Source organism: Ictidomys tridecemlineatus, chromosome 6 (genome assembly GCF_052094955.1).
Source record: "Ictidomys tridecemlineatus isolate mIctTri1 chromosome 6, mIctTri1.hap1, whole genome shotgun sequence".
In the NCBI taxonomy this organism is placed as follows: Eukaryota; Metazoa; Chordata; class Mammalia; order Rodentia; family Sciuridae; genus Ictidomys; species Ictidomys tridecemlineatus.
Genome location: NC_135482.1, coordinates 164,869,547 through 164,882,392, shown reverse-complemented (window position 1 = coordinate 164,882,392; position 12,846 = coordinate 164,869,547). Strand labels below are relative to the sequence as shown.

The window sequence follows — 12,846 nt, the reverse complement described above, 5'->3', positions numbered from 1 at the left end:
AGGAATCAAGGCAAGCACTCAATAAATACTCGGTGAAGTACAAAATGTACTGTGTAAGGATATTATCTCTTCCTCAACCTGCCAGGGAGCTTCAAGCCACATTTGAACTCAATTATGGAAATTTTGTATGGCTTCCTGGCTTGTATTTTTAAGCTCTTTCCCCCCCTCTCATTCAAATTTGTATTTTTGTATTCTCCCTGGTTCTAATTTTTACCTTTTATTTATTTGTTGCCATTATTTCATTTTATGGTTTCATAAGCACTCTCAAATCCTGTGACATAAAACAGGGTATAAATAATAAAGACACTTTAGAACAGACATAAATCAAGGTGGCCATTACTATGTTCTTTTTAAATATTTTTTTAGTTGTTGATAGACCTTTATTTTATTAATTTAGACATGATGCTGAGACCTGAACCCAGTGCCTCACACATGCCAGGCAAGTGCACTACCACTGAGCCACAGCCACAGCCACAGCCCCGTTACTATGTTCTTGACGTGTTCCTTGTTACTCGAAGGTCCCCCACTGAGACTGGACCGCACTCCTCTGTCCCACCTTTCAGCCAGGAATATTTTTCCAGAGATTTTTTAAAAAGCAGACTTACTTGTGTCCTTGGAGCTCAATGGCTGTTCCTTTTCTCCCGCCGATGTCCCACATGATGACAGAGTGATCTGAACTGCCGGAGAATAACACCCGCTGGACTGGGTCCCAACAGAGAGCGGTCACCCCACCTGGGAGGACACACACAGATGGTATTACTCACAACATAATAATGTTACTCATCAACAAAATGGGAAGGCAAAAGAGTTAGGACGAAGTGCAGTTCCCAGCATCTAATAAATGTCTGTTCAAAAAACAAATGAGTAGATCCCAAAAGAGAAAAATTGGCTCCACGAGTACAAATTCTACTCTTCCAGCCCCCCCACTTCAAAACTTAATGTACCATAAAATCAATTACTATAAAGACCAAAGGGAAATGAAAAAAAAACAATTAATTGACCTTCAAAAACTAGACATAATTCTGAGAAGAATGGAAAATGTTGCACTATTTGGAAATATTAACCATATTTTCTTAACTGCTGCCTGCCTCCTACCCTGACAATAACAGATGAGAAGTAAATGGAGTTTAAAAATGCTCAATTAGATTTTTTAATTCTTTTTTGTTAACATACAAAACTCTACATATTTATGGGGTGCAATGTGATGCTTCGATACAAGTATACATGGTGTAATGATCAAATCAGGGTTGTTAGCATACTCATCTCCCCAAACATTTATCATTTCTTTGTGGTGGGAACGTTCAAAATCCTCTGTTCTAGCTGTATTGAGATAAACGCTACTATGCTGTTAACCACATTTCCCCTACAGTGCAACAGAACAACAGAACTGATTCTTCCTTTCTACTTGCAACTCTGTACCCTTTGACCAACCTCTCCCACTCTTTCCTCCTACCCACCCCAGTCTCTGCTGGCCATTGTTCTTTTTCTTGTGGATGAGGTACTGAAGATTGAATCCAGAAGCATTCAACCTCTGACTACATCACCAGTCCTTTTAAAAAAATTTGAATCAGGATCTTACCAACTGGCCTGGAACTTGGGATTTTCCTGCCTTAGCTACCTGAGTCACTGGGATTACAGGCATGGACCACCACACTGGTATGTGGCTGCTGTTTTATTCACTACTTCTATGAGATCAACTTTTTTAGATTCCACATGAGTGAAATTGTGGTACTTCTTTCAGTGTTTTGCTTATTTCACTTAACTTAATGTCCTTTGGGTCATCCACGTTGTGGACAAATTTCATCTCTTTTTTTGGGAGAAGAGTATTCCATTGTGTATATGTACCACATTTTCTATATGATGAATACTTAGATGGTTTCCATTTCTTAGCTTAGATGGCTTCCATTTCTGTGAACAGTGTTGTAATAAACATGGGAATGCAGGTATCTCTTCAACTTACTGTCTTAATTTCCTTTGAATACATACCAGTAACTAAACTGCTAGACCATGATGGTGGTTCTACTTTTAATTTTTTAAGGTACCTTTATCCTGTTTTCCAAAATGGCTGTGCTAATTTATACTCCTACCAACAGTGTGCAAAGGTCCCCTTTTCTCCACATCCTTGGGGACATTTGTTATTTTTGTCTTTTGGGTAACAGCCATTCTAACTGGAGTGAGGTGACATCTCATTGTGGTCTGCATTTCCCTGATGATCAGTGATATTGATTGTATATCTTCTTTTGAGAAATACCTATTATAGCTATTTAATCTTGAACATCAGATATAATAAGGCCACAATATCAAATCTTAAAATTACCTTTTCTTTTTGGGATTTGAATTTATAAATTCCTTGAAAATCACTTATATTATTTAGTGTCAATATCCTCAACTGTAAAATGGGGATAATGGTAATAAGACCACCTCAACTACTCCTACTAATGATAATATCCTATTACCCACTTTGTAGGACTGTGGCAATAATCAGATAAATTACACAGGCCCACTCTGTAAATTGTAGTATGCTATACGGATGTTAGTTATGAGAATTATTCTGGTGGTGCAGCTACAAAATTCTATGACATATTTTCTTCTTTGGTAGTCCCCTTATAAAACTCCTTGTGTACTGAGAGCAGTAATAAGTTTTTCCATATAAAATGCTCACAGGGCCTATAAATACTTATGAATGTCAGAAATAATTATTGTTTTAATGTTATTGAAAAATAATATATTCTGAGGATGCAAAATAGTTTCTTACTGATATTTTAAAAGTTTAGATTATCAAGTTGTTCTACTTTAAGTGCATGTTAGGAAGTTTCTCTCATAATTGTCTCAGATTTTTTTTTTTAAAAAGACCAAAAGGAAAAACCCCACTATTCTGAATTATGCTTACTAGCTTCCTCCTATACCTGCACACCATTCTGCTTGCAAACACTCCTGATCCTGGAAGAATAACATCACTGCCCCTCGGGCATATGTGGTTAACCACCCCCTATAGCTCCCAGCCCACACCCTCTTCCACCATCATCCACCCAATAATGGTAGTCAGCACAGTACTGGTGCAGACAGGCTCTGGCACTGACTATTGAATGAATAAAGAAGCAGATGAATGAAAAAAACAACAACTTTTCTTTCACTTCACGCAAGTCCTTGCCTAAATGCCTGCTCTCTAGAGACACCCTCCTTCACCTCACCACTCTTCTCCTTATTGTTTTTATTTTCCCTCAAATTGGTTGGTTGATTGTCTTTTAAGAAATACCTATTATAGACTATTTAATCTTAAACATCAGACTTAATTAGGCCACAATATCAGAGCTTAACAATATAAGCTGTGGCTTGTTCACCAGAGAACACTCAGTTCCTAGAACTCTGCTTGGCTCACACAGGTATTCAATAAGCCTGCACAGATGCTCAAATGACTGACTGAAGGAGGAAGCATGTGAAGAAACGCTCTTGGCCTTGTTCTCAACAGATGAAACATGCATATGACAGATGTTTCCTGGCTGACCAGCTTTGTTGACATGATGCCTTTGTCTGTTCTATCTTTAGGTGAGAGGTTCTCAAGGAGGATCTCTGAGATAGTCTTGCTCAACCAGTGGCGCCACTATAACTAGGGGGACAGATAAGAGAAAGGTGAGAAATACACGATTTCCCCTATAAGACATGTAAAATGGGTAGCCCTGTTTTATTTATTTATTTATATTTTTATGCAGTGCTAAGTATCGAACCCAGTGCCTCACATTTGCTAGGCAATGCTCTACCACTGAGCTACAACCCCAGCCCTAGCCCTGTTTTTTTAAAAGCACCACCTTAAGTTTTTGTTTTTTGTTTGTTTATTTTGGAGTTTTTTTTGGTACCAGGGATTGAACTCAGAGGCCTTGAACCTGAGCCACATTCCCAGCCTTTTTTGATATTTTATTTAGAGAGAGGCCCTGAGTTACTAAATTACTGAGTCTGGCTTTGAATTCTCAATCCTCCTGCCTCAGCTTCCTGAGCTGCTGCGATTACAGGCTAATGCCACCACGCCTGGTTAGAGTTAAATAAAGGCGAGCACTGGTAGGAACAATGTCTAGAAAGGCTTAATTAACTCATTTAAAGACTTCATTGGAGGTGTTCTTCACCAAATCAGAATCAATATGGAAATACCTCAATAAGGTTTACAGTGTGCCAGGAGATACATACTTCTACCCTGCACTCCTGCCAATCAATCCACCTACACATCTACAAATGCTGCATCAGGACACAGGCTCTCTGGCTTTCTTTGCTGGTTACTATGAAATGAAGATGGTTATGGTGAAAGTTTAGCTATGGTATTATAAGTGCACAGGCTCTGGGACCATATTCTAAGTTTGAATCCCAGCTGTATCTTTAGAAGGTATGTGGCCTTGGGCAAGTTTTTAATGTCACTGTGCCCTAGAAATCCCATCTGTAAAACAGGGATGATAACAGTACCTAACTCAGTTTTGTGACTAAATGGGTTGCTAAAATAAGTCCTTAACTTGGTGCCCAGTGATGGGAAGCACTCAATAAATGTCAGCTACGGTTACAGGGCAGAAGACCTCACCTATACAATCCCCATGATGGTGTGCTTTGTTGAGTTAGTCTTAGTGACAAGCTTGTCTTCATGCTATCCCAGCCATCATGAGATCAACTGAAGTTTTAGAAATTGGACCAATGTCTAATTTTACCCATTACACCCCACTGAAAGGGAGCTCTGGGAAGGGGAATTCTTAGTAACACAGGCTGTTAGGAAGAGAAAAATTGATAACGTAGTTAACACATAGCAGGGTATATTCATCAGATTCTCAAAGAACTCATAAAAAAAGGATAAGAGAGAGAAGGGAAGCAAATAACTCTGTGGTCCCAGGCCAGTTCTAAGTGCATGTCCTAACAATAAGGCCTGCTGAAAGCTGGCTTACAAACTGTAAACCACAGCATCCATTTCAAATCAGATCAACAAGCATGCACCAAACACCGTCTGCATCGGCTATCTGAAGACATGGACCCTCTACCATCACAAATGTACAAGAGAAGACAATAGAATTATTTTAGAGAACAAGAAGAGCACACAATTTGCATGGCGGAGCCATTCTCTCTAGGACATGAGGCTACTCTCTCTGCCTGTCCTATCCTTTATCACCTAAGTAATCTTTTCTCCCTCTTCAAGTTCAGATGCCCTCTCCTCCAGGAAACCTTCCTCAACACCCTCAATTCAGGTGAGGCTCCAGCCTCTGTGCATGTCTCTGTCATTACACTGACCCCACTACACTCAACTTGTTGGATTATAAATCTGTGCGCAAGGTCGACTCGGTAGACTCTGGGTTCTGTATCTTTGTATGTGAGCACAGCTTATGGTGCCTGGTATACAAGAAGTGAACAATAAATGCTTACTCTTCTGGCCCACTCTACTGGATGGCAGAGAGGAATGGGGGAATAATAAATGAGAGCCTTGGGGGTGAGGCTGATGGCAAGGCTGTGCAGTGAGTCCTGGAGGCACAGAGAAAAGCAGGAGGGACAGCAGCTGATGGAAACAGCCTCATCCTTCTGTGGAACTTTCTCTGTATCTCTCTGCAGATGGGGCTTCCTGATACATAGTTGTTCTTTCTCCTCAACACATGGGCAGTTGGGGAAAGCCAATCACTTGCAGGGAACTCATGTTGCAAGGAGCTAGGTCCCGTGGACTTCATGCCCCAGCCAGCAACAAGGGCAGGGCCAAGGGCTACCGTGGTTGTGGTTTTCCAGTGTTCACGATATTTTAAATGACAAAAATAATTTCTTCCATTTAATTCTATTTTGTTCCAAATTAATTCATCTTTCTAACTCTCCTTCAGTGTTTCTTTTTATGCTTTGGCTTGCTTTTGACCTCTATGATATGACCTACAAGACTTTTAATTAAATTGGTCTTTAAAATAAAGGTTACTAGTTATCCTTTAATGACTAGAGAGTATATTATTTTTAAATAAGAGAGATGAGGTCTTGCTATGTTGTTCAGGTTGGCCTCAAATTCCTGGGCTTTAAGTGATCCTTCTTCCTGAGCCTCCCAACTAGTTGGGCCTATAGGCACTCCACCATGCCTAGTTCTTTTTGATTAATCAAATAATGAACTTTTGATTAGTTAGAAGAGAATCTCAAATGTGGAACTGAATCAAAGCATATAAATATTTTCAGAAATGTAATGTGACCAAAATGCTTAGTGAACTAAAATTTTAAGATTTTATAGCATCCCTTGTAAAAATGAAAGGCCTGTGTGGAAAGTTTGCAAAATTAGGGTTGGTGACTGCTGGGTCTGCCTTTACCAGGGAGTGACGTGGTAACTCAACAAGAGCACTACACCACAACTTCAAGACTACAGAAGAGCCTGAGTTAGTGCTCATACCACAGAGCCTCTTGATTAAAATATCTGATCTCTTGGTTGTGACATTTCAGTGTATGTTGAGCTAAGGAAGGGTTGGGAAGCCTCTCTATGACTCTGCAAAAGGAAATGCCCTCTTGTTATTTGTTTCCAAGCGGGCAGTGAGTGAATGGCATTCAGGGGCTGACAGCACTTGCTACTCACAGAATATCTTGATGAATTGTCGGGAATTGCTAGAATTATTGGTCTAATATGTGTATTCCATGCTGGACTAGAAGTGAGTAAAGACAAAGATCATGTTTGTTTTTATTTACCTACATACACAGCAGCCCCCGTCACAAAAGAGTGAGCTGAGGGCTTGCCTGATTTGATGGCAGTCTGCAACTATTGACTTGCACTTGATGTAAACTGGATCTGCAGGCAAGTCTCCCTTGTACACAAACACTAAAGTTCTCAATTTAATTATGTGAACTTGCATATTTGCATTGAACTTTCTTGGTTTGTTTATTTTTATTGTAGTTACATTGTTCTTTTTAATAATTCTCCTAATAGCTAATAACAAAGTCTATGTTTGATTTTTCAGTAATTAGTATGCTTTGGGAGATTTACATTGAAGTCCTATTTCTAACATGTTCATGCTAATAAAAAAATCTTAGAAATAAAAGAAAACAGAGCTTTTATTGATGTTATTAATTTCTAGAGGGCAAAGTAAGATTTTTACCCTTGCTTTGTTTAAGTCAGTTTATAGCTTTTTGGTACAAAGAAATTCAAAGTTCTGTAGAAATAATAAAAACCATGATACTTGGCATTTAGCTCCAGAAAGAAAACAGCAGAGGGAGCATAAGAATCTAAAACTAGTTTTCTAAATCCCTATGGATGAAAAAACGTTATGTTTTGGTCTCTGGGCATGACTATTAGGCCAATTCCATCATCAATCCATGTTTCTTACGGCTGTCTATTCTGTAAGAGATTGATAAGGCAAAAGGCCATGACTCCAAACACGTATCTACCAAAGACTTATCTGAGTTTGGATCTGGACTAATAAAATCTTTTATAAATTGGGGTTTATATTAAGGTCTTTGTTCCTTACAAAAACTCCTTTCTCAAAACTGTGTTTGGCTCACTTTGAAACCCTGAGCCTGGAATGGGCCTACCATAGAAGAGCTCAACAGTGTCTCTGAATCACCATGGACTATCAATGTCCTCCTCACTGTACCTTTAAATGAATGAGCTGCACTGCAGCCAGATTAGTGCTGGCCAGATCTTACTCTCCACAAATGACAACCACAAGTTAAATACCTCATTGCTCCATCTGCCTTCATGTTAGTTACTGACCTTTTACGTTCTGTCTGCCTTGAAGACATTTCAAGATAAAAATGAAATGAAAATGCTTTCAACTCCTTGAGAAAGATAAGACTCGATGCCAAGGAAGCATTTTATATTCAAACAGGCCTGCAAAACATGAGTCCCCTGAGCCACATCTGGCTGACAAGACAGTGGTTAGAAGCTTTACTTACCCATTTTGACCTGGAGATGACACCAAACTCAGAGGATTACTATCAGCCCACTACATGGTTAATGACCGACTCCTAATGAGTCCAGATTATCATGTCTAACTCCCCTTCTGCCTAAATCAAATCTGGGAAACCAAGCCTGCTGACCAGTTTTCTTTCTCCTCCTCCTCTTTTTTTTTTTTTTTTTTTTGTGGTGCTGGGAATGAAACCCAGAGCCCTACTGCTAGGCAAATCCTTCACCGCTGAGCTGCATTCCCCAGCTCCCGTTGTTCTGTTTGTCTGTTTGTGTGTGTGTTCCTCTGCTTTTTGCAACCTCCTATATTTACTTTGATTTCAGCCACTCCTTGCTTTCCCGGGATGGTTCTCACTGGCTTTCCAGTGGTACTCTAAAATAATGCCTGAACCAAGTTTTAAAATCTAATCAGGTTAATTTTTTTTGAGTCTCAAGAATCTGAAGTGATTCTCCCTTTCTTTCTGGCTCCCCCTCCACCACCTCTTCCCCAAATCCACCTTCATATCAGTGTTCCAGCCACAAGAGGGTGACCACCAGTGCCCACGCCCTTACAAATCTCCATGTGCCTTGAACTGTGCTGGTTTTCTGTCTGGATTGCTCTTCTCACTTCTTTTCCAAAAACTCAACATTTATTCATCCCCAAGGATCTCAGGTCAGGTAACATCTCTCCTAGGGACACCTTCCCTGACTGCCTCCCCCTCCTCCTTCCAAATAATTTTCCCATTCTGTGTTCTTGGAAGTGCTTGGTGCTTGATTCCTCTGCTTGGCCACCATGCACCATAATTACAGTTAGCTTATGTTCTTACTGAGCTGTGAGGAAACGGGTTCAATGACTATGCCTTTTATTTCTGTGACTGCAGTAGTGGCTGATATGAACAAGGGAGAGAAAGCATAGAGTATAAAGAGAAGAGGATCCAGGGCAAACCTGGGGATTCTGGGAATGAACAGACTGAGGTATAAAGCACAGAAAGGAAATTGGGAGAAGATAGTTCACAGAAGTGAAAGGATATTAGTGATGGCAAGAACAATGGTCATAACGTACAATGCTGCTGATAGGGCAAGTATGACAAGGTTTAAACATGTCCTAGCAGATCTCAGGTCACCTCCGAAGAACTCCTCAAGTAGAGACAAAAAGCAGATTGCAGGGGCTGGAAGGGAAATGGGAGGTGACGACTTTGAAGAAGTTAGGAAAATTATATTCTAAGAAACACTGTTGTTTGCTAAATCTGGATGAATCTTAATGCCATTATGCTGAGTGAAATAAGCCAGTCACAAATGGACAAGTACTGTATGATTCTACTTACACCAGAGTCCTGGAGTAATTCATAGAAGGATGGTTGCCAGGGGTTGGGGGAAGGGCTCAGTATTGCAAGGGCACAGAGCTGCACCTTCACAAGATGAAAACTATTCTGATGGATGCTGGTGATGGTCGCACAACAATGTGAATACGCTCAATGCCACTAAATAGGAGGGTATTTAAAATGGTTAAAATGGCAAATTTTATGTTATATGTATTTAACTAGTCTTTTTTTTAAGTACCATTGTTGTTAAGAGAATAAGATGGAAATTGCTACAATAGGTCATGAGACTGACAGGGTTCGGGTTTGTTTTCTTTGCAGGGAAACAAGATACACTTAAGCATGTGAATACATTGAGAAGCACAAGCTAGTCAGAAGGGAGACAAAGGGAATCCATTTTAGTGAGAAGATCCTGAAAAGAATTCGCCTGGGGCAAGAGAAAGGCATGCTCTGGCAAGCCTCCTCATCTCAGAGGAGGGAGAGATACAGGAAAAATTTGTCAGGAAGTGGGGGGTACAGATAGGCAAGAAATACATTTTTTAAAAGAGCTTCTATCTGGAGTTGGGGTGTAGCTAGGATCACCAGAACTAAAAACTAACCAAACAATCTGATAGCTTTTGGAAAGATGGCTGGGGTAAAAAAATCTGCAGAAGGTTTTTAGGGAATTGGCAGCAGAAGTGTAAAGGAATTCTTAGGCAACTTTGTGAGTCTAGTTGGGAAATCATGACCTTGCAATGCTAATGATGGTCTAAGTCTCATGGAAACATGATTTACTGCCCTAGCCGTTGACTGCACAATAATGTGGACAGTTAGTTTAAATCACAGGCTCCAATTCTACGAAGAACCCTCTCAATCATAGAACAGAGAATGCTAGGAAGCACATGGCTGAAGGGATGCACCATCAGGAAGGAAGGGATACAGGGGCTGAGACACTGAGGAAATGGAAGACTGGAATCAACAAATACAGTGAAGTAGATAAATTAGGGATAGAAAAATGAGGAGACTGAAGTAGGCAGTGAAGCAGAAGATTTCTTAAGTGAGACAGCTCTGGGTCCCTACCAGGCCCAGGCTTGGCCAGGGTACAAGAGGCTAGAAAGAGACCTCTAGGGCTGGGGGTATGATTCAGTGGTAAAGCACTTGCCTAGCAGGCAAGGGCCCTGGGTTTGATCCCCAGTAACTACACACAAATATCCAAAGAGGAAAGACTGGGGTCCTACCCACAGGGAATATTTCTATGAGTTCTTCCATGCAAAGGCACAGACAAAAGATGATCTCTTATTGAATCTTTTGCCTTGGATTCAATTTTCCCTTTATTGTTGGTTGGTTTGTTTTATCCTAGCATTCTATATTTTTCCTTTTATGAAATCCTTTATGATTGCAATTAGATGTCCAATTAGATATCCTCCATCCCTACTTCTGTTCTTATATGACATCCACGCTGAGTATTATCCCCGTTTTACACTATAGCTTGGGTTGATAGCCTGCAAAAAAGAAAAGCCTATTAAGGACCTTGAGAATAGACAGTGGCTCATTTCTCAGGGTTGACATTTTCTCAAGCCAATGTCACATGGTAAAAACATGAGTAAAACTTTTAGTCATCATCACCATCATCATTCAAGTCTTTCAAAGGTTAAGAGTGACTATTTTAGGTCACCTTGCTTAAATAATCCTGGAACAAACCAGTGACACAAAGGGGACCCTTGGGTTATACACAGAAAAGAACCTGAAAGGAAGGGAAACTTGTCACTTTTTATTAGGCCAGGTACCCACGATGGGTGTATCTTTCACTCGTGTTGGATGGGGGAATCTTTCCTGCACACCACCTTCTCACTCCCAGACTGAGGCATCTGTCCTCTCAGCCTTCTGTGGTTTGAGCAGTTGCCACGCAGTCTCAAAGAATGTCCCATGAACACATGCCCACACTGGTTTTCTTTAGTGCAATCTGATGAAGAACTAAATTACCAACATTTTCAAAAGAGATTGGTTCCTCTTTTGTTTGGATTATGGAGAAAACTTTTGACATTATCTCTTACTACACCATCCTGAAATTAATCAAGCATATCATATGCATCTTTCACGAGCACAGGCTGTACTCTGCCATTTTCAAAACATATTTCCCGAACACTGTATTACAGAATAGGTGACAGCATAATGTGATGCCAGCTCGCGATGATTTTGCTTTGAATCCTACCTGTGTGTCCTCTGAACGTTGTGACCAGGGTGCAGTTTTCTTGCTCCAGTTTGAGGATTGTTACTTGGCCTGAGTGGTCACCAATAAACACGTGCCGGGTTTCAACATCAAATCTATCATGTAAGCATTAAGGTTTGTTTCTCAAAATTGAAGCAGGGGTGGGGTGGGGTGGGGTGGGATTTACAGTTGGGGGGAAAAAAGCATAAATTTAACAAGAGATGTACAAATCCCCCACTGGAGAACTTGAAGACAGTGCTGAAAGACACAAAAGTCAACTTAACAAATGAAGGACATATTATGTTACTGGACAGTAAGACTCAATATGACAAAGATGTCACTTCTTAGCATATTAATAAATTAACATACATTTAATATAATCTCAGTAAATATATCAACATGTTGTTGAGCTATGTTCATTCCATGGGTCCTGTGGAAACATACATAAGCAAGAGAAGCAAGGAATACTCTTGAGATGAAAATAATGTGGGTGTGACGAGGTGAAGTCACCCTTACTAGATATTAAAACATGTTATAAAGTTTCTCTCTTAAGGGTAATTAAAATATACTTTAAGAATAACACTTTCTCACCCAATTTTAAATAAAAAGGATTTGCTTTTTTTATTGTTACTGGGAGTTGAATCCAGGGACCCACGGGTTCTCTGCCACTGAGCTACATCCCTTGCCCTTTTTATTTTGACACAAAGTCTTGCTAAATTGCCTAGGCTGGCCTTAAACTTGTGACCCTCCTGCCTCGGCTCTTGGGTTGCTGAGATTTCATGCATGTGTCACAGGGCCTGGCAAGATCTTCATTTTTAATCTGAGGTTGCTGTGGCATTAGGACTTAATTGCTTGCTATTCAACAAGTTTTGATGCCACCACACTGCTAATTCCTTAGTGCTCTTCCAGCACACACTAGACATGTCCTCCTCTACTCAAAGTCCTGGTGGCCACTTAAGAGGCTTGACTTTGATCACCTACTTAACCACTTTCAGTTTTGCATTCACTGATGTGATATTCCTATGAATGTGAGGAGTATGTGCTTTTTCTAATCCAAACATCTTTATTATATTTTTCCCTAAAGTGGACACCTTTTTGTACTTTTGATTCTGTTAACAATATGCAGTTTGTGAGGGTGCTGTGTATCCTTAATTTTTTTGATCTGTAGGTGAAGGCTGAAACACTTGATCTGAAATTATTAATTTGGTAAATCTGTCATGAATCCAATCTGTACAAATGAAATTCCCCTGCTTTTGTTGCAGTCTGTAATTTCTCTGGGGCCTCTGAAATAGTGCAAAATCCCCACCACAAGTGTAGTAGTTGTTCTTTTTAGAGGCACTGCTTGCTAAACTAAAGTTCCTTTAGTTAAAAAGTTGGTATTGGGACATGAAGAGACAAGAGAACAGAGAGAAAGTCCAGAAACAGACATATAGAAATCTAGTACATGTCTGGTAAAGGCAGCTCTTCAAATGAGTAAGGAAAAG

At 40.1% G+C, this 12,846-nt stretch overlaps 1 protein-coding gene across 4 annotated transcripts in view; it reads right to left on the bottom strand.

The window, feature by feature from the left end:
* Positions 1–12,846, bottom strand: part of Wdfy2 (WD repeat and FYVE domain containing 2) — a 252,580-nt gene that overhangs the window by 27,042 nt on the left and 212,692 nt on the right. For all 4 annotated transcript variants that reach the window (XM_078016064.1, XM_078016063.1, XM_078016065.1 and 1 more), the window contains exons 6-7: positions 11,366–11,478; positions 606–732 (exon numbers count right to left, since the gene is read on the bottom strand). In XM_078016064.1, coding sequence (XP_077872190.1) covers positions 606–732; positions 11,366–11,478 — 240 coding nt within the window. The remainder of the gene's footprint in view (positions 1–605; positions 733–11,365; positions 11,479–12,846) is intronic.